We start from the raw sequence: 27,301 nt of genomic DNA, 5'->3' as shown, positions 1-27,301 counted from the left end.
TGTGGCTATATCTTCCTGAATGATTTTGCAGTCTCAGTTTAAAAGGAACAAACACCACCTCTATAGGATTCTGCAGATCCTCTCTGAAAACCTGCGATGGTGTGGTCTCAGATGAGGCCTTTGCTATCTTGTTGGCTGTTTTTTGTCTGCCGAGAGTTAGCTCCCTGGGCTTCTTTTGTCTTTTCCTTGTGTGAGTTTTGAGGCTTTATTGCTAAAAAGCCTCTAATAGATTTAAAATGCCGCAGGGAGAGCATTGATGGGAATTAGTGAGAGAGATCATATTACTCTAGTTTTAACTTCATTGGCTCCCTGTTAACTCCAGAATAGAATTTAAAATCCTCCTTCTCACACTGATGGCCCCTGAAGGCCTAACTCCATCCGATTTGAAGGACCTCATAGTCTCATAGTACCATATCAACTGAATGGATCACTTCGATCTCAAAGTGCAGGCCTACTTGTGGTTCCTAAAGTAGTTTCAAAAAGTAGAATGGGAGGTAGAGCCTTCAGCTATCAGGCTCCTGGAACCAGTTCCCAGATTGTGTTTGGGAGGCACACACCCTCTCTACTTTCAAAGTTAAGATTAACACTTTCATTTTTGATAAATCTTATAGTTTTATGAGATATAGTGGAGCTGTGGCTCAGTAGCAGAGGTTGCGCTAGACTTTTTCGTGTCTGTCATTTTGACTGACAGGGTCATAAAAATCCCGTCATAATCTATAGATTTTTACCCGTCACTTTATTTTTATTTTTTTAAATAAAAACAATAACATATTCAATAGCATTTAATTTTCATTCATTTTTAATTAATATTCAGTGGTGGTGGAAAAAAAAGATTCGGGTCATAAAACCGGCCATCGAGAATTATGAATCTAGACATCTATTTAACTGGCTCAGTTGAGTCCTATCACGTTTTATTGATATATAATCAATAAACTGCACCATTCAAACATCTTTCATCTCACTTGGCAGAGAAACAAAACGTACTACCTGACTTGACCACTAGCAAACTAAGGCACTCAGCCACTCACTCACTTACGCAGAGAAACAAAACTGAACCGACTCGTGGATCCCTGCTTAACCGGGGGTCAGCAGCCACTCACTCGGCCGGCACAGAAACTAAACTTAACCGACTCTTAACCGACTCTTACACTATTAATCAAGAGAGACAACTAATATGCTCACTCGCCACCAAGTGGTCTGGGGTGTGAACTGCAATATGTCAAAATAACAGGTTGCCTTAGTTCAGATTTTTCCGTCACCGTTTTAAAAAAACGGTCAATGACAGAAAATATTCGGTTAACGCGACCCCTGCTCAGTAGGTAAAGAGGGTTATCGGCTCAATCCCCGGAATGTGCCACATGCCAAGGTGTTCTTGAGCAAGACACTCTGGGGGCTCTCTGGGGGACTTTCCCCCTCCTCACCCATCTTTTGTAAGTGTCTCTGGCCTTGAGTTGTGTGTTTCCGATAGACTACTCATCAGTGGTCTTGGCCTCGTCAGTCTACCCAGTCTTCATGTCACCTCAGCGCTTGCTCTGGAGGTTTCAGGCTCTAGGTTCAGTAAAAAAATAAAATAAATAATAATAATTTATTGTTCTGTTTTGTCAGTCTTCAAGGGTTAATAGCTATTTATCTATTAGTTATTTTCTTTGAGCTGTCTCTCAGTAGTGTTACTCAATCTTTTTAGCTTTGATTTAGGACTTCTACTTATGACAGTTTGACATTGTTTTTTGTGTCTTAGTTTTATGACAGTCATTTATCACAAAACAAAGTAATGTACAATTAACAATTAACTTACAGATAAGAAGGCAACTGAGAATCCTACACAGTTCAAATACGCACTGCAATGCATACACAAGGCAGTGTGCTCTGGAGCATTGCTGACACTTCCTGAAGCGTTTAGGATGAAAAGCACGTTTTACTTCACATCAGTGGACATTTCCATCCTTTTAGAAGGCATCTCTCTCTCCTGTGGCACCTCTCCAGCCCAATCTTCCTCTTGCCCATTTAATCAATGGCTTATCAAGTCAAGAGAGTGCTGTGGGCCTGTAGGAAGAGACCGCATCAATCAGGTCCTTATTCTGCCTGCCCAAATACAGGCTGCCTGTGTGAAAGGAGAGCAGATGAAGGGAGCTCTGTGGTCACAGCTGCATCCCTCACAAGAAAAGCCTTTTTACTGCCTAGGACTGCTGGACAATACAAGAATTATGTTCTATAAAGGGACCATTAACGGGCAAGTAGAACATCCAGGCAGGCGTTAAGTGAAAGTCGGTAGTTGCCTTTGCTTTGTACCCACTCTCTCCACATAACATTGTTTCACACTAACCAGAGACTGCTAATTTGTCCTTGACTGACATAGGAGGGAGTGAATGAAAGCATAATCATCGTCTGGTTTCTAACAACAAAGAAACACCAAGCTCATTGCCTGGTTTGTATTGTCATGGCAACGTGCACTGACTGTTTGACAGATGTTATTCAGGCAGATTGAGTCAGTGGATGAGCTGAGACGAGGCAAGAGGAGATCAGGATGAGAGCCTGTGTGAATGTCAGGAGGTTAGACAACAAAGATTCTAGCTCTTCATGACAAGAGACTGTGTTCCTACAGCGACGCTATCAATGCAGTTTTGGTATGTTTGTCAGAGGAGAAAAACAAATAAATTGATGGCACAGGGGATGCTGACAAAATGAAATGTCAGGATTAGGAATTATTATTGCAATTTTTATGATGATCTTAGCTACTAGTTAACTTGCAGCTTTCATCTCTTCTGTGCAGCCATAGCTCCTACACAAGCAAGCAGTGGTGTGCCACTGCTATAGAAACCATCAACATCATACGGACATGCAATAAAACAGGACATTGCATTGTAGACAGGTATCTCATTTAGCGAGATGAATGTCATTACTTAAGCAAGAAAATCACTTAGAACAGTTCAAAAAGTCTCCTCTCATTCACTACAGCCACAGCTGTGCTGCAAGAAGCATTATGTAATGTCGACCCAATAAAATGGCAAAAATATACATAAAAGATGTAAATATATTTAATTTTACTTACTAGAACTTAAGAAACAAGAAACACTTGAACTTAACACGAGTTCTCCTTGGAGCCTGTCAGCCAAGGGTAGCACTCATTGTTGCTCCCCTGAAAGTGGCGGACACACCCTTTCCCTGACTGGGTCAGTCTAGGTAGCTCCGGGGTTGGGTGACTTTTCCTCACAATATCCAGCTTTTCTTTGAAAGTCCACCATGAAAATGGTGGACTTTCTAAGAAGAAAATCTAAGAAGATCTGTTAACGGGGACGATTTGCTTGTGCAGCTCGCGACAGATGAACCGTGAGCTTGTCTTAAACGGAACGGCTCTCTGACCCTCCAGTCAGAGGACGTGAAAATGCTGACACTACCGTAGGCCACAGATAAGGCCTAAGAATACGAATTTGAAATGTGACTGGTTAAAGGAACAATGTCATTACAATGTCATTACAACTGCTCATTTTAATTTTGAAGGCCCAGGCAGATTTCTTTGACTCCGGCAACACATGATGACTGAAATATGATTGATAAAAGCTCTAATGCAAAGTTGCCAGAAGCACCGCAGCTGAGAGACAGACAAGCCATAAAATGAAAAGAATAGGCTATTGGGAATAATTCAATAAGATTAATCAGAAAATATTAAAATATAAGTCAGTGATTTTGATAAAGTTCAGGCCAGCAGAGAAGACTTTGCTGGCCCTGATGGCCCACCACTGGAAGCAAGTCATTGTCTCTAACAATGACGAAAAGACGAAAAGTATTCGTCAACAACCATTTATTCGGTGACTAAGACGAGATGCTGACAAGCTAAAACTATGATGAAATGTGTCCTTTTTTCGTTAACGAGATGAGATGGGACTAGAATGGATTGGGACTGAACAGCTGTGTAGCCTTAAGAAAACCACTAATCAGTGAGGCTAACTGGAAAAAAAGGCTTCAATTTGCTAGGGAGCATAAAGATTGGACTCTGGAGCAATGGAAGAAGGTCATGTGGTCTGTGTGATGCACCCATCATGCCTAGTGTCTACTGTACAAGCCTGTGGGAGCAGTGCTATGATCTGGGGTTGCTGCAGTTGCTCCGGTCTAGGTTCAGCAACATTATGTGTCCAAAGAATGAGGTCAGCTGACTACCTGAATATACTGAATGACCAGGTTATTCCATCAATGGATTTTTTCTTCCCTGATGGCATGGGCATGTTTCAAGATGACAATGCCAGGAGTCGTCAGGCTCAAATTGTGAAAGAGTGGTTCAGGGAGCATGAGACTGGTTGGCCATCACAGAGTGCAGACCTTAACCCCACTGAGAATCTTTGGGAGGTGCTGGAGAAGGCTTTGCACAGTGGTTAGACTTTCCCATCATCAATACAAGATCTTGGTAAAACATGAATGCAACACTGGATAGAAATAAATCTTGTGACATTGCAGAAGCTTATCGAAACAATGTCACATCGAGTGAGTGCTGTGATCAAAGCTAAAGGCGGTCCAACAAAATATTGGTGTGGAGTGTTTTTTTTGTTTTTTTTTTTTTTGGCCAGGCAGTATAAGGGGCCGTCCACACGGAAACGCAAAAACGCTGAAACGCATAAATTTTTCATCGTTTTGGCCGATCGTCCACACGTATCCTGTAAACGCATAGCCCTAAAACGCACTTTTCTGAAAACGGGTCCCAGGGTGGAGAAATTCGAAAACTCAACTCTTGCGTTTCTGTATGGACGGCGAAAACGGCGAAAACGATGATGTCATCGCCACACCCCCGAGCAGCCTTCCACCTCCCGCAAGACGTCTCATAACAACATCAACAACAATGGCGGACTACATGCTAGTTTTCCTGCTGGAGACGATATTGAGCCTATTAGGGTTACTAGGGCAACATATCATGCTCCTGTGCCACCACGCTGAGCAAAAAAGGAGATTTGTAAACAGCGCTCAAGATTTGTGCGCATGCTCCGCCTCTTCCTCTCCATTTTTGGTGAATTTCTGAAACTGAAACAGTGCCACCTATAGGCCTGGAATATGAAGTAGCGTTTTCGGTCGTGCTGAAACGGACCTGTGTGGACGCGGATATTTCTTGAAACGATGCCCTCGAAAACGGAGAGGGAAAAGATCGTTTTCGTACGTGTGGACGTGGCCTTAGTCTCATCTTTGTAAAGCCAATGCAAGTAGAGCGCCCCCTGGTGGCTTGTCTACATGTTTTTAACTTTATTAATATACATTAGGTGCAAGGAATCTCTATCATGCATCATTACACTCCACACAAAGGTACAGACATACTTTAGCTCTCTGTCATCTCATTCTGCTTAACAGCTCTTCTCCTTCCATAATCATCAACCTTATCTTCTTTATCTTTATCTTCTAATTTGTGCTGAGTTCATAATTACAACATTCAGAATGATGGAAGGTGAACAGGGGCTAAGGTGATGTGAGTGTTGTTAGAGGATATCATTTGACAGCAGTTACTACAGACATCACTGCATGATGGTGCAATTTCCTAAAGCAGACTAAAAGTTGAAAAAAGTTGAACTGAAATTTACCATGATTCTTTCTGCTTTCTGAGGGCTTATTTTAATTCAGATGTTATGGTGATATTGAAGTATACCTCATATGTTTTTTCCTTTCTGTTTCATTTAAATGTGTACTAATCCATCACTGTATTATATGAGCATGCACAACACCAGAACGCTGAAACTAACTCATCTAAATGGACAGTAGTTGTCTTTAATGTTTCACATTTCAACTGTGCTTTTGTGGAAAAATGTTTAGATGGAGATTAGATGGAAAAAAATATCTATCTATAGCAGAAGAACATATTAATATGCGGTGTATATACAGCCGTTATGCCTCATACAGCCCACTGTGAAGCACAGGCAGAAAGCATAAACATGCTGTGACATGCTCAAGGAGGACACATTATAGAATGCATTAGAATGCAGCAGGTCTCGATTCACGCAGCATCTGAGATGCATTTAATTAAAGGCCTTGACATGTGGCTGAAGCTCAGAAGGCCACTGGAATGGCTTTGGCATTTGAATGACAGCCATTTCTCTCTGAATAATTGGCTGAGGCCTGTCTGCTGACAGCCTTTAATAGGTGCTGGGAAACTGCCTCCCCTCACCAGGATCTACTCTACAGATTTCTCATACTGAAAATGTACACATGCGCGGGTGCAAAATGTACTTAGACTTCCCCACTTGCCTTCCTTGCACATGCTGCTTGGTTTCCCTGTCTTTTATCTTCTGTTATTTGATTGTCCCCTTCCTTTACCAGACACACCTTTCTATATTCAGGCAAGTACAACAAACATTAATAGACATGGTCTGGACATCGTGTATTGCTTTAAAACAACGCAATCTTGAAGTTTCCGGAGGCCATGATATAATTTTAAACACATATGAATGTGATGATTTTAGTTTGTATTCATTATCTTTGACATCAGTACCTTTATGCTTTAATGCTACTGGTTGTTACTACTCTCGTGCTTTGTTGATGTGGAATGTACTGTGCACACTGAACAGGCATAACATTATGTGGCCTATGGAATCTGGCAACAGAATGCTGTTTGCGGGGGCCTTTGGGCTGAAGGGATGGGCTTCTGTGGATCAGGCTTGTTCCGGTGCATCCCATAGATACTTGATCAGTTTGGGATCTAGTCAATTTATAGGCCAGGTCAACACCATGTGCTGTTTTTCATGTTTTTTGAGTTGTTTCTAATCCATTTTGGTGTGTGTCAGGCTGCATCCTGCTGGGGATGGCTGCTGCCGTCAAGGAGTATCATTCCTATGGGGTGGGGGTGCCTGGTCTGGTCTAGGTGGGTTGTACATGTCATAACATCCACACGAACACCAAGTCCAGAAGTTTTCCAGCAGAACATTATATTGTCACAAGATGGTCAATGTTATTTACTTCTCCTGTAATTGAATGCTGGCTTCTCGTAATGCTACATCTCACCAGCACACACACAACAATGTGAAAATAGAGCATATTTGCTGACGAAAAATCTTGGTTACTTTACTTTACACCAGTGTCTGTTAATAATTAAAGGAGCTGATGGTTAGACCTTCTGTCTCCTTTATGTGGAGAGCTAATTCTTCCGATAAAGAACAGTGGGAAGAGGAGGAAATGAATATGGCAGCACTGGCTGGCTAATCAACACACCAGCGGCAGAGTGATTCATGCCAGACACTGATGTCACAGCTAAATGTATCGATGAGTCACCAAAGTAAGACAGGAGAGGTTCAAACGGATGGTTTCGAATAAATGAGGCCATTTTGAAGCCTAGATGTCTGAACTATTACTCTTGCTATGGCTAACATTAAGGTAACTATAGTTTTGGATTACACCATCCAGATTATGGATATGGTCACCACTGTGGTTTAATATGGGTGCTTAGCATAGACTATATAAAGATGGAATATCTTTAAAGATGGTGAAACACACTCCTCAAAAATGAAAGCCAAAGCAATTAAAGCCCCTCCTGGTGTCTGGATGCAGTATAGGTCATAAGCTCCACCTCCCTCTCCTAAAAAGTACACGTCAAATAAAACAAATTCAAGGCTTTCTGTCATTTTAGGCAGTTAATATAATGCTGATGTATACTTAAGTTTTCATTTTTCTATGGAAAAATGGAAACCATCATGATGACTTCAGTTGTCAGTTATCATGCCAACCACTCTGTGAAGCAGTCCCGAAGGACCATAAGAGTGGGAAAAAGCAAAAAAATAAATCAGTACAGTGTATAATCCAATATTTCTTTGTAACTGATGGAGGTACAACAGAGAGCAGTATTAATCAAACGAAAATTCGAGTGAGTCTGAAGGAAGTGTGGGCGGGTCAGCAATAACGCGGCTCCGTGTGCCTCCACTCTCGGACAGTACTCGGACGGTACTCCTAATTTGCAAGATGGCACCACCTGTATCCCCAGGAAAGTAGCATCAGTTTGGCCACTGCAAGGAAGTGGGGACGAGTTGTCCATATTTACATACAGTCTGTGGTGCATACACATACCTGCATTGTCCGTGGTTGGACCATGGTATATGTGCCACAGCGGAACATATAAGCTCTATATACATTTATTTACTGCTATTTTCTGGTCTCTGCTTTTTAGAAGGCGTAACCAGGCTGCAGGAATTTGCAGTTCAGCAATAGGAACATTGGTGAGGTCCAAGAGTGACGTTGAACTGCTTCACAGTTTCAATCCCTCTTCCACAGCAAAGAGGGGAAAACATTTCTTTATGGGGCTATTTTGTCATGCAGACGCAAGAAAACAACACACAAAACTTCGAAGTTGGAAGAAAACCTTTGTCTAAATTGTTATTGTACGCTGAATATCAAGAAAAAAACTACTTATGGAGCTTCTTTATTGTCATAATAAAATAAGCAATATCATCAAGGTGATGATGAAGTCCAGCCATCTTGGCTTGACTGCCTTTTGTAATCTTTACATGACTGCCAACAGTGCTTTTGGCTCACTGTCATACAGGTGTGAGGGGCTACATAAGGAAGATAAGATAACGTCAAGGTGTTTCACGCAAAGACAGCAGCTTGAGGCAATTACGCTAAACATGGAATTTATTTAAAATGGTACAAGTCCTATTATTAAAAAATGCAAATATTATGTAAATCAGCTCAATGATCTGCATATTGTCCCTGTTAATATTCATGTTCATGAAACTTTCTTCTGTCAAATATGTACATTAGCTTATTAAACTTATATTATTTAAATTCAATTCAATTTTATATATGCTTAGTAACAATACAAATTGTCTCAAGGTGCTTTATAGAACCCAGAGCCTGAAACCCCCGAGCAAACCATAAAGTATGCTTTCTTTTATCTTTAACAAAGCTTTTACAAGCCTTAAAAAAATGTTTTGTTAATAAAAGTCACACCCCCTTCATAAAACATGTCACCTATATATACATCATTCGTAATATGTCAAAAAAAATTATTTTCTTCTATGTTAGCTTAATGAACTCTGCACCTAATCAACAGCATGGAAAACATTCATGGTGGTGTCATATCATAAGTTAAAAAATAAATCATGCGTCGAAACAGTTTTGTCTCAGGCTGCATATTATCATTATGAAATACTGTGAAATGATATCCAGTTTTAGCTGCTGGACTGACAACAGAAACTGTTGCCCTGTCTAAGAGTATAGCAAGCAACATAGCAACATTTCATCTTCATCATGCTCAAAAATAGTAGATGACAGCTGCATACCTTTATCTCTTGGATGATTTTCCTCCCCTTCTTTTCTCTTTTTTCTAAAGTGGGCACCTTGGCTTTGACCTCTCCTTCTCCATGTTGTTATGTGTCAGTAGAGAATCACTACATTACCCATCAGTCAAGAGTCAGGACTAAACCCATTCACCTTGAAGGCATACACACTGCTTTTGTATCAAGTTCAATTTTTAACACAAACCAGAAAATACTATCTGTGAAATGATGGCCCTATATTACCAGTAGAATGAATGAATTAACTGTAGCAGTAGAGGTCAGCTATCTGATAGATCTCCACTATCCCCTGCTCACCACCTGAAATCAACCCATCCCCATCCGCATCTCCCACTCTGTGACTGCGAGCAGAATCCGGTTGGCCGTGCCACCCCTGACAGTATGCGACCCTGGGCACCCATGTGGCCCATACCTAAATCCGCTTCTGGAAATCCTTTACCTGTGTACACATGAAAGGTAAAAAAAATAAATAAACTCAATATTTATGCTTATTTGAATCTTTGTATGTATGTCTTGGGGAGTTGACCTTTTGGTTCAGCATTATTCAGTCCACTTGCAGTTTAACTTCTTTCACTTTCTGTAGTGGGTCATCCTTCTACTGTTTAATTAAAAAACACGTATCGTATGTCCACAGGAACATGTTTGCGGTGAAGTGAAACGGTTAAGGTCAAAATCCAGCTCCCAGTGATCCAAACAACCCTCATGGAGAAATTCTGTCTCTGCATTTTAACCCCATCTATTCGTACACACATCAGTGTGTATACTCTGAGCAGAACAACACATACAGTATGCGGCACCCAGGGAGTAGTTTGGAAGATTTTTGATGCTCAAGTTTACTCAGCCACAGAGTATTCTTTATGATGCCAAATCTACTCCTCTAACCACTACTTCAGCCCCCAATAGTGTTCTCAGAGGAATGAGAGGTTCTCCATTACGCCTGTTTGCCTTGATTGAAAATCAACAAGAGGTCAAATGAGCCACTGGAGGTCCCGACTTTGTGCTTTTAAAAGCTATTTCTCTGATGAGTTTCTTGGCTATGAAAAATTGTAGAAATGAATGCAGCCAGTATTAACATACTGAAACACTGCAGATACTCATTTGACCTTTAACCAAAGAGGAATGGCTGCTGGGGGAAATTTGTTGCTGGACTGAAGAAGCTGACACATACTCGGCGAACACAGATGTGAGTTGGTGTCTTCCAGCTCATTTCAGTATGACTTTGAGTTGGTGGGACTGGACTTGTGCCAAGTGGTGTTAGTATTGCTGTGTCAAGGGAGTCTTGTTTTAAACACCCAGCTTCCCTGCAAGGCTCAAGGCTGTTTCCTCAGCACAATTCCATTTTCAAATGCAGCAAGAACAGATGGGAACACACAGTGGCCCTCGTGCAGCACTGAATTGTACAGCCATTAGTTCCCTGTAGCTATGGTGACACAATACATGTGCAGACTTGGTTGTAAAGTCTTCTTTCAGAGATCTTGCACATGTTACGTTTCATCTATTGATTAAAACTGTGGTTTTCCCTGAACCTACTGTACCACAGGTAAATACAGGACTGCAACAAACAATTATTTTTAAACGAATGTGCTAACTGTGCTAACCCCAGCCAACCAGCAGGTTCGAACCCAGAAACCTTATGATGTGCTGCAAACCACTGCAAAACCTTGCTTACATCGACTTAGAATGTAACGTTACTTTAATAGTCCAGATCTGCTGCAACTGCTCAGGATAAAATTATCTACAACAACAAGCGTAAGGCTCTTTGTTTAATGAATTTCCTCAGTTTTGACCTTTGGGTTAGGGCTTTTTCTGAAAACAATGTGACGCGTCAAAGTATTCTATGCAAATTGACGTATTTAAATAGTCAACGTCATCAATGAGTCGGAGCCCTAGGTAAGTCCCACTGAGGTTTCAAAGAGCACAGAACCGGTTTCTGTCACATGTCTCCTCTCCAGGAGCTTTTTGCACAACATGAAGGTTTAGTAAAATAGTTTTTTTTTTTTTCCAAATGGACGTAATGATCACTTAGATATTAACATGTTGTTATAGAACTGCCCCTTGTCCTCATGATAATTCCATATTCCAAAATACATAAACTGTACTTTCAAAGTTAAACGCATTGCCAAGATCTCTCGAAATACAAACTGTTGTTTGAATGCTTTCATTTCGGAGGACCTTGAAAGTAATTACTTCAACTCCAGAGTTTTTGTGTTTGTATTCTTGTGGAAGGGACACAAGCTTTACCAATTTACCAATTTGTGTCTGTGAGGAACGTATCCACCACAGTTAACAGAATTTCTCTTTTTGGTTTGCAGCACTGACCAGGAAAACATGTGGAATTAAACACAGGAAATGAAAGACATTATACAGTAATTAATTACACCAGGGGTCACGGCCACTGCAAATCTGACAACAGTACAGGTGCGTGCATGCTCTGATGGTGGTAGACTACTACGATTCAGCAATACTGGTAGGCAAACTTAATCCCTATTTCTTATCTTTGTGCTAAGCTAAGGGAACCAGTTGGGCAGATATAGAAAGCAGGCATCCAGTACCATTCTATATATCAAATCAGACCTGGCATTAACATGCGTCTCCAAATGCGTCTCCAGATCCAATCTGAGTTTCGCGCTCTGTATGCAAATAAACCCCGACATCATCTGGGGCGCAGTAGAATATTTTAACATCTACTGTCTCTGTTTTATGTGTCTGCGTTATGACTCTGGAACACATGTTAAGTTATTATTTATTGATCTTCAGACAGATCGCCCCTTGTTTGTGGTGTAAAATCTTAATATGTTTGATGAACTAAATTTTATTAGTTTTGACATTTATGAATAATTGAAGTTTTGCCAGTCTGACTTGCATGTCTCAAGACTGTGGCTTGAAACTGGAGATCTCATGGAAAGCTCATACTAACCACTTTGGAATCTGCCGCATACTTCGGCGCATACTTTGAAAGGGAAATCTTGGAGGTTTTTATGACAGTAGTCAATAGTTTAAGCCAGTGGTTCCCAAACTTTTCACAGCACGTACCCCTTCAGACATTTGACCTCCAGCCACGTACTCCCTACTCTCACGCACTTGTAGCAGCTAGAAAAAGAAATGTCTGTGAGCCTGCCGCCACCCCCACCACCCACATTTAGCAAATAAAATCTCTTAAAGTGAATTATTTCTCACAAAATAGATTTATTTACCAGCATTTTCAGTGAGCAACAGCAATTCACTTTTGAAAAAAGAAATCTACCAAACATTTCTACTTTTGTGGGCTGACTGGTGGTAGTAGTTGAGGTCTCTTTGGAAGGGCAATCTATCTGTTTTAGCCATTTATTCATTTTTGGCGGTTAGCCGGGCGACCTAGTTTACCTCAGACTGATGACTTGACAGTTCAAATGACAGAAAGTTATTAGAATTGTTGACGACATAATTTAATTTTTAATCAAGAAAAATTGGTGAACTGCACCTTTAGAAAAATAGACGGTAGTCTTGAGTTGTTGTTGAAGTTGTGCGTGGATGTGTGCCACTGAACTGAGGGCATGTTGCAAAAATAAAGTAAAAATAAATAAAGATGAACGTTTGTCTTGCTGTTTGATTTGGAGGTGCAACAGATAAATGTTTTAGACTAACATCTGAAACATTTTTTTTCAGTGGCACACGATCTACCCGCACTACCTTCGCGATCTACCGGTCAATCGCGATCGACATAATGGGCACCCCTGATTCTAGCTATTAACATAATTGAGTCACATAAAAAACAGTCTTTTGATTTTTCATTTAGGTGGAGAATCAGAAAATGAGAAAACAACCCGTTATTCGTTTTTTCAGTTTCAAAATGTAATCAGGCTGAGTTCAGAATCAACTCTTTCGCGTACCCCCTACGTCACTTTGCGTACCCCAGACTGGGAATCACTGGTTTAAGCAATAAATTCTTCCTGAGTCCATTCAGTTGTCCTAATTGCACAGGTGTAGGTGCATTGTGCAAATGCCCAAATCCTTCCAAAACCTGCCCAGCATGTGGAGATTGGAGTTTCAAGCTAAACCAAAACAGATTTAGTTGCCTTCATCCTTCATGTCGCCTCTTCCATTTGATTTAGCTCATAATTTGTACTCCAGTTCGAGTAAATACGATATACCTACCAAGTAAAACGGCCATTGATTCAATGAGTAGTCCACAGGAGAAAGCACCAGTGAAAACTGTATAACTACAGCTTTGCATGTGCATGTACAAAGATCTTTATACAGTTAGCCATAACAGCTGCTCCACGCACTTACTTCCTGTGTTTACCTTTGCTCAGTCTCAGAGCTTTGGAAATGGTTCATATGAAAATCAAGTTTCTTTCTAAGGGCTGTAGGAAGCTTGTGCACTTTGCCTAGATATAATACGTATAATATGGCCAATACTCTTTTGTGCGAGTTCTTGTGTCCTTGAATTGCTCACATCTCTACTTGCCTGGCTGCTTATATTTAATACATCAGGCTGACTTAATGTCTTGTTATATTAAGAAACACAAGAAACTGTTTCTCAGAGTAAAGGTTTTTGTTTAAAGTAGCTTCAGCCATCAGGGTTATGGTTATGATGTACATGGTTTTTCTGAATCTCAATTAAGATTCATGAGCAATATCTATGTAATTACTGGCTGATAGATCGAGGCCACGGAGCACACACACACATACAGTATGTTGGCAGGAGGAACCTGTGCGCATATGCTCTGTCAAATGTTCAAACCACTGTCAGTTCTGTGATAGTGACTATGTGTCAAAATCTGCCAGCAGCCTCCAGAATGTGCTCCTAATTCATTCGGAGTGGTGCATGCTGGGATTACAGGGCTTATATTGGTGCCTGGCTGAGACTTAGGGCTGGTCCAGACGAATTCTCATTTTACAAGTCAAATAGGCATAGAACACAGATGAGACAGGAGTTAGTGAAACAAGGAAAACAGAAGGAGAGAGGAAGCAGAAGGGGAGCGCAGCCTGCAGCAATGTGTGCGGAAGCCTGTCATCATTATTCAAATGTGCTGCAAATTTTATACTTCCAACTGACTTCACATTTTGCTGAAAATAGGGCCTAGAATCAAGGTAGGCAGAACATGATGGAGCAAAACAAATCCAGTGAGGATAAATTTAATCACATCAAGCCTGATCGTGGAAACAAGACCAAAACCTTTCCCACTGACAAAATCATTTTTACTTCCAATTCGCATCTTTCCCTTCTCATATAATGTCACTTCCCATTCTGAAGGGCACTATGATTGGTCTTTCCTATTCAAACCTGAATATTTATTCCATCAAAACATGAAATAAGAAATACATTAACTTTTTATCCATAATTCAGATTATGCATCATCACACCACTGTGTTTTACTGCTCTCTTCTTTGGAGGCAGGGAAACAAGCTTCGATTTGCAGAACATGAAGACACATCAACCAAGCTGGAAGAGTGGGAGACTTCCAAATGTGGGTTAATCCTAGCTGTTATATTTATACTGGACTTAAGCCCCCAATGAACTGGAATCTGCTCAAGTTCCTCCCTCTAAATGGGAGTTTTACTTGCCATGGTTGCCTTGTGGTTGCTCTTGGGGCTTTAAGCTTTGGATCTGCAAAGCACCTTTAGATGGTTTGGACTGATGTTCATGCTATATGAAATCAGACTGAACTGAACTGAAGCTGAACCATATAGAAGCCCCATCACAATAGCGAGCCCTTGATAACTGCAGTTAATCAATGCTGTTACAGTTAAACAGTATTTAGTTAGATTACAATACTGTTTGCTTATTTGTCCCGCTGTCCGTCAAAAGCACAACAAATGACACGCTAAAACAATCATTCCCTGTCTACGGAGAAGGACTGCTAATCAAAAAGTCCTATTTTTCTCATGTAATTAGATTTTTTTATATGACCTGGACAAAGAAAAAAAAAATGTTTTTGACACAAAATGTCAATGTCAAAATGTCAAACTCACAAGGTAGTCTAAATATAATACCAACACCATGACAAACAAAAGAAATTTATATTTCTTATTTTTATATATGCAAATCTTGTATATTTTGCTTTTACTTTATTTTATTTTTAACTATCTTATGCCTATTTTTCTTTGTACTAGTGGTTTTCAAGAGTGTTTTTTATCTGCAACTGAGCTGCTGTGACCAAGCAAATGTAGAAGTCTAAGTCTAAACCCCTGGTATGAGACAAAGATACATAATGCTGTATTTACTGGTACTATGGGCTATAACAAACCTTTGTGTTCCAAGGAGCCTTGTTATAATAGCTGTCATGGGTCGGCCATTTGACCATGTGATCATCTGACTTATCTGCCTGTTCCACTGTAAGGTTCACATCTTTTTTTCTTTAGTTGAATACCTATACAGCAAGCCTCAAAACTACCTAATATATTTCTTGGCTGTAGACTCTTAACTGTTAGACATGTTACCTGACCTCTAAGCTACAGATGAACTTGTTTATCTGATAATGGACAGCCAAGATGTTACCTTCAAACAGTGTGTAGGTTGTGCAGGCTATAAAATAACTGTAGGCAGTCTGCATGTGGGTCAGCTCTGTGATGAAGGCTGGTGTTAGCACGATGCTCATAGCTGTGCATGCTTGGCTCCAGCTGTCTCAGAGAGTGCAGATATGGCAAGATAAACAGTCAGTAGACTGGCTAGAGAAATGGGAATTCATTTGATGTTGGTGTCTCGCATCTGCATATTTGAATGTTTAAATTATACACATTATGTAATTACACTGTAAGATATATTCTCAAATTTACTCATCATAACTACCAGTGTCTCCAGTATCTCAAACTGTATCTACACTGCAAATGTAAACACTCAGAAACAAACACTCCATGAAAGCTGAACCCACACGACTCAGTGATACCCCAGATATTTTACCCCTAAACATCAATAATTATTAGGCCAAATCTGCTGATTGTGCTTCTGGCAAAATGACTGAAATTTGAATTAATTAATAATAATTGAAATCATTATAATTGTAATTACTATAACTGAAACCTCCATCTTCTGATAAACATAAAAAAGGGCTCTGTGAACACAAACGATCCAATAGTAACATACTGAAAATATACAGAAACATATTAACAAATCACAGATAAGCAGATAATACAAAAAACTCACAGGCTAACATTTGTTCATGATGGAATTAGACTAATAATAATTAGTCAACAATTATTAACAATTGTTAATTTATTCTTATTTAGATTGATTTATTAATTGAATAGTCAACAGACAAAAGACTAAAAGACATTAGAAGGCACTCTATAAAAAAATAGATAGACTGTAACACAAACTGTGTATAAATATGGACAATTGGTCAAATGCATGCTACTTTCCCGGGGATACGAACACCGCCATCTTGCGAGTTTGGAGCCGGAGCCAACACAGTACAGGCCGAGAGTGGAGCCGCACAGAGTCGCGTTATCGATGACCTGCCCACACTTCTCCCAGACTCACTTGCTCTTTCGTATAATTAATACTGAGCTCTGCTCTAACTTTACCAGTTAGAAAGAAATGTTGGATTATACACTGTTTTATACACTCTTATTCGTTTAATTATTTTTCCCACTCTCATGGTGCTGTGGGACTGCTTTATGGAGTGGTTGGTTGGCAACTGGTAGTCATCATGAGGTCACATCCTGTTTCTGTAGCGTCAAATAATTAACTAAAACGAAAAATTGACACTTAAACATACATCAGTATTATATTGACTACCTAAAATGACAGAAACCATCCTTGAAAAAAATATATATATTTGATATGTATTTTAGTGTTTTAGTTTAGCCCATCCACCAACATGTAGGAGGTGGAGCTTACGACCTGTACTGCAGCTAGTCACCAGGGGGAGCTCTACTTGCTTTGGCTTCACATTTGAGGAGATGTTCCCCCATTCATCTTTACATATGGACTGGAATACTAACACTAATTAATGGTAATCTAAATCAGCAGAGTAAGGAGTAAAAATACATATTAAGGCAAAAGTCAAGACAACACTTAACCATTTAGTCAAGTAGTTAGTTATTAATGGGCACATATTGTCCTTATATGGCACCAGTTCACTCCTCTGATCTAAGCTTGCATACCACTGTAATGCTGTTACCATGGTCACCAACAAAAAAGCAATTCATTCATCTGTTTCAAGTCTACGTCAAGCAAAGTCTTACACTGTGGACATTTGTGTCTGTTTCATGAGTCCCAAAATAATTAAAGGTTAGCTATAGCTGGCATTTAATTTTGAAAACTCTGAATTACTCAGAAGCAGGTATAATGCAATAAGAGTGCTCCTCGTGCTATTCTTGCAGCATGCAGCATCTTGATGATAGCTTCTCTCTGGAAATCGATCCACAGTTCTGTTTAATTTCTCTGTGAAATGTTTTAACTGTACGTGATCAGATACCACATAAAAAAAAAACAATAACATTGTTTGGACAGGGGTTATTCCATAAAATGTCGGATAATATCAGAATCAGTTTTCAATAAAACAGTGGGGTAATTTGTCTTCTGACCAGCATTTCTGGTCCTCTAAGTTATTGAAACATGTTGTGTTTAATGAGCAATTTGTTCCCATAACAGTAGCAGACCGTGCTGTCAAATGACATTGTGATAAAAAAAAAAAAAATAAATACTGCTCAAATAACAGCTGCTGAGTTGGTAGCAGAATCTGTGGGGAACTTGCTGACAGTAACAGAGATGCCAGTCACAACAAAGGACTGGACAAAGCCCCCCTTCAGAAAATTTAAAAATTCTGTCACAACCTTAAGGACTACAAATACAAATGAACAGATCACTTAGAAATGTCAGCAACACCTGGAGAATAACTGACTTAATTTCATCAAAGTATGGTGTTTTCTGTGTAAGAGATAGATCTATTTTATAGAGCATACGAGGTGTTGGCTAAGGTGCTAAGCTGGACCTCCACAACTCTGGGTTGCTGAGAGGCCAAGGCACTTGATGTCATTAGGAGTCATGCTTCCACCTGAAAGCTTTTCCAAATGGTGGGTCTGGTGGGGCAGGATCAAGTGGGAAGAGGTAAGAGTTAAGAGGTTCTGAGGGTAACTAGGAGGCTAGGCAGGTCAGGAACAGGATCAGTACTGAGCTTCAGGTGCTCCTGAGACTGAAATCAATACCAGATAGAACATCTGTTGTACCCAGAGTGTCCACAAGCTAGAAAATAATTGAAACCTCTAGACTCATTATTAGGCAGTTGATAGTGGCATACGCCAGGGGGTCACCATTTTAGGAAATGCCCTCTTAGATCAAGTCTGTCTGCAATGGACTAGGGAATTGCATTACAGTCCATGGGGATAAGGCTTGAGGGTGGACGCTGTTGATCAGTCTATTGGTTCTGGATTTCATTACTGTATTACTTTTTCCAGAAGGCAGTGTGGTGAACAGTCTATATCCAGGGTGGGTGTGGTCCCTGGAAATGTGACTGGCTTTCTTAAGGCCAGTGTAAATGTCTCTCAGTAGTGGTGAGCCAGTGGTCCGCTCTGCCGCCCTCACCACTCCCTGCAGGTTCTTCCTGTTCTCCTATGTGCAGCTGCTGAACCAGACAGTGCGGCAGTAGGTCAGGATGCTCTCTATTGCTGACCTATAGAAGTTAAAGAGGAGACGCTGAGGGAGGTTAGCATACCCTAGCTCCAAATTATATCTCAGTCCACCTCCCCTGTTTGGAGAATCTTTCAATTTGACATAGATGGCTTCCTTTACTCCTCTTACAAACTATCTGACTGTTTTGTCATTAAACCACAGCAGTTAGCTTTGGTACAAATTGAATTTGTCCTGGAACAGCAGGCTGACAAAGTCCCACTGACCTATGCAAGAGGAAATATCAGATTTTCTTTTTAGTTTATTGTTACTGAATGAATGGGTCTGTCAAGCCATTGTTTCTGAAGCATTTTAACTTGAAGGCTCTACAACATGTCATAGTCAAAATCATAGACTGTATATAAATATGGATGACGCCCCCCCACTTATTTGCATTGCCCAAACTGACTCTAGGAATATGGGCGACACCATCTTGCGAGTTTGGAGCCAGAGTCTGTACAGTACAGTCCAAGAGTGGAGCCACGCTGAGCTGCGTTATCAATGACCCACACACACTTTTACGCCAGACTCACTCGCTTTTTTTACACTATACTCTGCTCTACCTCGACCAGTTACAAAGTAATGCTGGATTATACACTGTACTTATTTATTTATTTATTTTTCCAACTCTCACAGCCCTATGGGACTGCTTCACAAAGCAGTTGGCATGGCAATTTGTAGTCATCATGATGTCACATTCTGTTTCTATAGTGTCAAATAACTAACTAAAACAAAACTTATGGAGAAATGGACACTTGAACATGCATCAGCATTATATTAACTACCTGAAATGACTTATAGCTTATGACCTATACTCTATAGCCAGTCACCAGGGGGAGCTCTACTTGCTTTGGCTTCACTTTTGAGGAGCTATTCTGTCATCCGGCATTTTGAGCATACAGTCTATGCTCAAAATGCTAATATATTTAGATTTATATATATATGATCTTTAGGTCCAGAGTACCTAAAGACAGCATTCGCAAGGCACCAATTAGCTCTTTGCAGCTGCACAGTTCAAAACACCAGAAATGCATTTCATTTAAAATGCCAGTTTGTCCAATGGAATTGCATTTAGAGGAATATATGTTAGTTGTTAGGATTATATTCTATAAGAATTCTTACCCACAATGGTCTGGCCTTTTGGCATTTTCTTTAGATTGTTTACCCCATTAAAACTGTTGGATGGCATCCAGAATGTGAAGTTGAGAGTGCAGATTATCAGTTGAGAAGCTAGAAAATGGGTGAATGATCAGTATGTATATACTATTACTAGAGCAGAAGTTTCCTACCTTGAAGCAGCGACCTACCAAGGGTCACAAGAAAAATCTGAGCGTCATCAAGTTTTGGCTGCACTGTCAATTGCTGCTGCTACCTACTTTGTGTTTTATGACACCTCAGTAGGTTAGCCTCATAGTTTTGAAAGTGTTGGCTATGTCATGTGCCTAAATAGAACATCCTTTGAGTGGTTGTAATTACCCGATTCACAGCTATGTGAATCCACCGTGAAGAGTCAGCAACCCACACATAGTCCACTCATAGTTGCCAGGATCCAGCCGTCAATGAGCTTCAGTGTGCAAGGACTGATACTGTAGAATTAAATAACAAACAGCTGGTGTTGGTGAGGACAGGATTGTCAAGCAGTAGTGTGACCCCCACTCCCCCACCCCCATCCCTTAAACCTGCTAAAGCCTCTATGCCCCTCTGCATCCGTCCAGCTGGGATAACACAGCATCAGGATGGCTGGGCTGTTTCCCTGCCTGCTCAATCTAATCCCATGGGTCTGGGTGTGGGAGTAGGGAGGAGGGTTGAAGGGAGAGATGAAGTAGGTCACATAAAAATGAGGCCATGTGAGGCTTGAACTGTAGCAGGACCTCCCATCTGCGAGAGAGCTGTCCAACCTATCCGCCATGGCACAAATAAAACAGGTCAAAGCAGATGGCTCAGGTTTTCTACTCTACAGTATTTTCCAATGCACAAATGATGATACTTTTGAATGATTGGCTTTTTCTGAATTGTTTAATCAATTTCAGAAAACTGAAACTGGTTTGCGTATTTTTTATTATTGTTAGTTATACAAAATGCACAGTATATCTTTTGAAATCCACTGTTTGGTTATGTTAATGTGCTGATGAGAGATTGTAAAAAGAATAAGGAAAATTTAATTGCTGCTTATAGTCAAAACTTACTCTATTCTTATATTTCTTAAACAAGAGGAAATATAGCCTTTGAAAAGAAAATTTAATGTCTTTTAAAGCATGCCCCATTACATGTGCTAAAATGTTGTATTTGTTCAGTATACATATATTCAATATGCAATGAATTCAAAACAGCACAGATATAGGTGAACAATATCAATAAAAAAAAAATGTGCTCTGTAAGCTAATGCATTACCAACGTAAGCACATACATGTTTTTTATCTGAAACAACCCCATCTGGTTCCTGTTGTTTTACAGCCTTAAACCTATTTAGCAGCATTTACAGCACTCATGACATAAGGTGTGATCTTGTTCCCGAATCTAAGTTATAATAACTTCATATAATAGATCTGAGGCTCATAACTTTGCATGTCTGTCAATATGCAGAGTTTTGGATCCAGGCAAAGCCCCATTACAAACAAGAAACAGATTTGTAATGAATTAAAGACAAAAGGGCTAGAACTGTTTGCTGAAGTATCCTAATCCAAACTTTCCAATATTTTTTGGCTAACGTGTGATAAGGTGTAGCTGTGATTGTTGGAAGTGGCGCAATCCAAATCTGTCATCTAGATCTGCAGCATTGTGTGCATAGATGCTGATTTTCTGCTCATGAATATAACAATATAGCATTTATTTTACTATTTGGCACGATATATTAACAACTTGTGTGTGTCTGTTGGCAATTGGCCAAATTTACGCTGAAGCAGGATGGCAGACAAAATAGAAAGGTAGACATCAATATGTTGAGACAGCAATAGTGGTATTAATAGGATTTACCACAATTCAGCTAGGCCACAATATTATTCTTCACAATTCATAAGATTGCATCATGAGTGTGTTATTTGGTTAGTATGCAGAAGCAATCCTGCCAGGTAGGAGTTCAGTGAGAGGAGCTGAGGCAGGTGCAGGGTTTCAGGTGAGCTAATAATAACTTAGTGACATGTTAGAGGCTGATAACTTTGAAACGAGTGAGATGGAGCAGCGCAGCTTTTTGTCATGTCCACGGGGACAAACTGGATGATACGGATGTAAAACAAATATGATAATAGAATAGTTGTCTGTTGACAGCAGGCATTGAAATGTCTTTGGCTCCTTCAAACAGAAGCTTCACAGTGGACACTGAGCAGTTTCTGTGCAGGTATGGGTATAGTTAATAAAGTTAACAATATTGTTTATGCCTCTGTGTATGTAAATACTAACTGATGCTCTCACTACACAAGTCGCGTGTACTATAAAGTTGACGTGAGAAAGAATTAATGACTCTATATTATTGTATACAGTATTGCCACAAAAACCTTCATAACAGAAAGCTACACTGCAATTTTGGTAGTAATAATTGAAATAGTTAAAATCTTTCACTGGTACATACTTTATTAACAGGACAAAAGAAACATTTTTAATGTACTGGCCACCATACAGTAGCTACAGTTATGAGCTGTGTATAAGATAACATGAAATCGCAATCAAAAGTTACAATCATTTCAAAATTATGTCCATCCAATGTGAAAATGAAATCTACACCATTGGAAATGTCTATAGTTCATTCTTCAAAATTTTTAAAGAAATTACAATTTGGGAAATTCTCCACATTGCTGTTTCCAGATCCTTGCAACCACTAAACTCTATTAATATTCCTCTGGAATATTAAATACACACAGTACAGTATGGGAGGAGTTAATTGTAATAAGTTTACAAATGCTGAGTTGATATAGTGATTAGGCATAACATTACGACCACTGAAAAGAGAAGTAAAGAACATTGACCATCATGTGATTGTTCAATGTTCTGCTGGAAACTTTTGGATTTGGCATTCCTGTGTGTTACTTAAGCATGGTTTACACTTCTGCGGGAGGTAGACGGCATAACCTGCGCATGTAGGCTACGCTGCTGCGAGCCATTGATACTTGTGTGCTCGTCGGTCTGACTCGCTCTGTAACACCACCACCCAAACACTAGTCGGCGCTGTGTCTTTTTTGCCAGTCAGGTTAATTTTTGTTCCTACTTCCTGTTTCACTTTCTACTTCCTGCTTTACTTTCAACAGTTTAATTTTATTAAAAAAATACACACATAGAAACTTAACTGTTAGATAACATTATCAAGTTATCCACATTTTGACTTGATTTGTATGTGGACTTAAAGAAAAGTAATAAACTGTTCGCAGCCTTACCTGGACAGCGTGAGCAACAAAACTCCATAGCAAAGCTCCATGGCACATAACCAGACAGCACAATTGACCTGACTTGATGGCGCAGTTGGTGCAGCTTGACTGAATAGCAAGTTTCTTGATTTTGTAAGACATGATTACACAGCCAGCGTCAAGCAGATGGTTCCCCCCATTTGAGCTGGGTTGTGTTCAAGGTTTTATCTTAATAAAGGGGACTTTTTTCCTTGCCACTGTCTCCTTAGTGCTTGATCTCAGGGGTTGGGTCTTGTCTGGGTTCTGTAAAGTGTATTTAGACAATTTGGATTGTTGCTGAATTGAATGTGACCATGAACAATATAGGCAGCCATATATCTGCGTTGGATTTTTTCACTTAGTCAGGGCTTCAAGTTCAAGATACAGCAACTCCTTCACATGCATCATAATCTGGTAGAAATCTCACATTTTCAGTAAAGGTAACGGTATGTTGCCTTGCATTTTTGTTGCTGTGATCACAAGTTTGTATCTCACCCAGAAGGAGACCTTAAAATCAAAATAATGCATACCTGAAGAGTCCCACTCTTAATAGTGTCATGATAAGAGATGCTTGCAGAAAGCTGAAGGGCAATTTGACTTAAATGACTGACTTAGAAATCCATTTTGAAGAGCAGGAGGAGCGCTGGAAGGAGGGGATCTCAGGGAATGGGTTTAATATTGTGCAATGTAATGTGTCCCCCAGCAATAATATGACAAAGGTTTGGGATTAGGCTTCCTTGGGCATTGTTGTCAGCGGAGACGGACAGCAGAAAGGTAATGCAACCCTTGCAAGTCAGGAAATCAGATGGTGAAAGTGCTGTGCAGCCTCAGGCTGAGGGGAGCAGATGGTGATTGATGCAGAAAAATATTGAATGTATCACACAAGCTGGCATGACTCCTCAGTCTCATTCACTACTGCCACTTCACACACAACTACACTGTTACAATGTGCCATTATTAGACTTAGACTTAGATAAACTTTATTGATCCACAAGGGGAACTGTTTGGTCGCAGTAGCTTAGTTGCACCTAATAAAATACTCTTAAGAACCACAAGTAAAAGAAAAGTAAAAGAAAATTACATATAAGTAAAATAAAATCTAGTAAAATAAAATAAAAACAGTATAAGCAAAAATGTACAGAATTAGCACAAGAACAAATGTACAAGAATAAGAGGCAGAAGAGTTATCTATGACAGAAAGGTGAGTTGTTGTACAGATGGACTGAGAATGTTATGAAAGAAGTCCTGTAGTGTTCAGTGTGGGAGCAGAGCTGCAACAGTCAGTTGGAGAATGAGCTCTGCTGCCCCACATAGTCTGGTGTAGTGGATGAGATGGATTGTCCATGATGGAGAGCAGTTTGTCCAGTATCCTCCTGTCCCTCACTGAGGCAAATGTCTCCAACTCTCTGCCAATAACAGTATTTGTATGAATTATAAGTCTGATGAATTATAAGAACCTACTGAACTGAAAAAGTTGACTGCTCTGACACATGTCTAGCCATCATTTAAAACAATCAACAAAATTTGATGATTCAATGGCATATAACAAAAAAACTGTAGTATACAATTATAATTCACAATTTGCCTTACTCAGATAGTTGACTGAAGAGTAACTGCAAAACTGAAAAGGACGTCACATATGTATCCACCTGTCTTCATTTGCATTTGGGAAAAATAGGTGGCAATGCCAAAAATATGAAAAGATACAAGAAGTTTGCACAACTTGTGTGCATAGAAAAATAACTATTTTACAAAGTGCAGTAAACAACAAGGGGGGCTCTGCCTTCATGGCTCCCTGTGGTCATTGCTGATACTACTGTGTATGTCATGCTTTTATCAAGGCTTCCATCAGGTCATGCACTGACAAGGTGACGATTACTTTTACAAAGTTTTTTATATATACATGACTTTGTCATTTGTCTGTACTCTCATGTTTCTGAGGTAGGCCTGATACATTAAAGATCTTGCCCAAGGATCCTCACTGGATGCAGTTGTGTTTGCCCCTCACTGGCAGCACATTTATTTATATAAAATAAATAAAGCCCTACTTAAAGTGCTTTACAGACATAATGACGACGACACATACTTTTGGATATACCGAATAATCATGATAAAGCTTGGTTTGGTAGGAGACAGAGTAGAAACAGTGGTCTGCTCAAAATGGATGGATGGTTATTGACATATAACCATCCATCCAGTTTATCTACTTAACCATTGCTACTGAAAGAGACAGTAGCAGTCGTTATTAACAGGATCACAAGGCCCTTTCTATGGAAGAATATTGTGGTATCTTTGTCTTTGAAAAAGTTGTTTTTAAAGAAGAAATCCATAGGCCGACTGGGCCTTTCTGTGGGGAGTTTGCATGTTCTCCCTGTGTCTGCGTGGGTTCTCTCTGGGTACTCTGGCTTCCTCCCACTGTCCAAAGACATGCTCGTTAGGTTAATTGGTGATTCTAAATTGGCTGTAGGTGTGAATGGTTGTCTGTCTCTCTGTGTTAGCCCTGCGATAGACTGGCGACCTGTCCAGGGTGTACCTGCCTGATGACAGCTGGGATAGGCTCCAGGAGACCCCGCGACCCTTCACAGGAAAAAGCGGTTACAGAAGATGAATGGATGAATGAACTTTTCAACTGTCCTTCAGTGTCCCTCAGGGCCACAGCTCACAGTCTCTCTCCATTAATTCTTATATATTTAGACTCAGGTTTATGTTCAGGTTTGCTAGGTAAACCATTTTATTGACGAATCCTCTGCACATCTCCAGGCCAGGACATTCTCAGGGCGTTATATACTGAAATGTTCCTTTGACAGATTATTAAATGCTTCTGAAAAACACATCATTTCTGTGAAAGCCATTGTGTCAGAGTTGTAGTTAGATGAATTGTATGTTGAAGGAGTTTCTTTAGCACTGAGACAATAGTGTCTCACACAATTGCAGATGGCCATTGTTTCAGAGTGATTGGCCTGTGTCTTGGTAATTTAATTAACAGCTGAAATCCTGTCCTCTCCAACTAAAGCATGTCATTGTGGAATCATCTGTTCACTCCTGCTCTGTGTGTCATCAGATCTTATGTGATGACCTATAACCCAATTCCTTAAAATACTTTGTTCTTTTTTTCTCTGCAGGTTCCATTGCAAGGTGTTCTTATATCAAGTATCACTACTCTTCAGCTACGATACCCAAAAACCTCTCATACAACATCACCAAGACAATAAGGCAGGATGAATGGCATGCCCTACGTAAGTTTGCTTTGGATTCTCTTCTTTCTCTTGGGATTATTCATCATTTTATTTTTATACATGGAAATGTGAAGTGATTAGGCATAACATTATGACCATCTTCCTAATAATGTGTAGGTCTCCCTTGTGCCTCCAAAACAGTTGTGACTTATTAGAGAATGGACATGGGCCTTCTGAGGGTGTCCTGTGGTGTCTGGCAACAGAATGTTAGTTAGTTGTTAGCTGTCATCAACGAGTGTCATTGCTATGGGGTGGGGGTGCCTGGTCTGGTTTAGGTGGGTGGTATATGTCTATAAGTAACATCCACATGATATCTTAAGCGCTAATCTGGAAAATAAATTGATCCCTTTTTAAAAGCAGATGTTTGTAAACCCCAGAGAAGAAGAATCCTGTCTTGATCTAGTAGTTCCAGGTGTCATGTTACTCTTTTCTAAATAAATTCATGGGAATGAATCCATCAGGATTTAAAAGGCAGATTGTTTTGACATCAGAAAATACCTGTTTTCTTCAGGGAACATGGTTTTATGACATCCCTTAAAGCAAGCAATGGCATCATTGTGTTGGTTGTTCGGCTCAGTGCTATCATTTGTGGGGATAATGAGCACTACCTGTATGCTGGAGTTTTGTTTGATCCATTAAGTTCTGGACCTGAAGAGAGTACACAGTGTAGCTAGAGGTTTTTCCCTCATTAGTACTCTTTACCTGTTACATTGTATTGACACGGGTAAGAGTGCAGTCAGACAAACTGGTGTAGCTGGTTATAAAGTTATTACACCATAAGGTGTACCAGTCTGTGCAATATCTGACTATGCAATCTGTGGAATCTCTACCCTTTCTGCATGCTGT

At 40.0% G+C, this 27,301-nt stretch overlaps 1 protein-coding gene across 1 annotated transcript in view; it reads left to right on the top strand.

Moving 5' to 3' along the window:
- The window catches only part of tmem178bb (transmembrane protein 178Bb), a 70,399-nt gene that overhangs the window by 13,159 nt on the left and 29,939 nt on the right, over positions 1-27,301 (top strand). The window contains exon 2 of the mRNA XM_084573577.1: positions 26,342-26,455. Coding sequence (XP_084429703.1) covers positions 26,342-26,455 — 114 coding nt within the window. The remainder of the gene's footprint in view (positions 1-26,341; positions 26,456-27,301) is intronic.

Source organism: Chelon labrosus (genome assembly GCF_963514085.1).
Source record: "Chelon labrosus genome assembly, chromosome: 23".
Taxonomy (NCBI): Eukaryota; Metazoa; Chordata; class Actinopteri; order Mugiliformes; family Mugilidae; genus Chelon; species Chelon labrosus.
The sequence above is the reverse complement of the archived record's forward strand: the minus strand, read 5'-3'. Positions and strand labels throughout refer to the sequence as shown.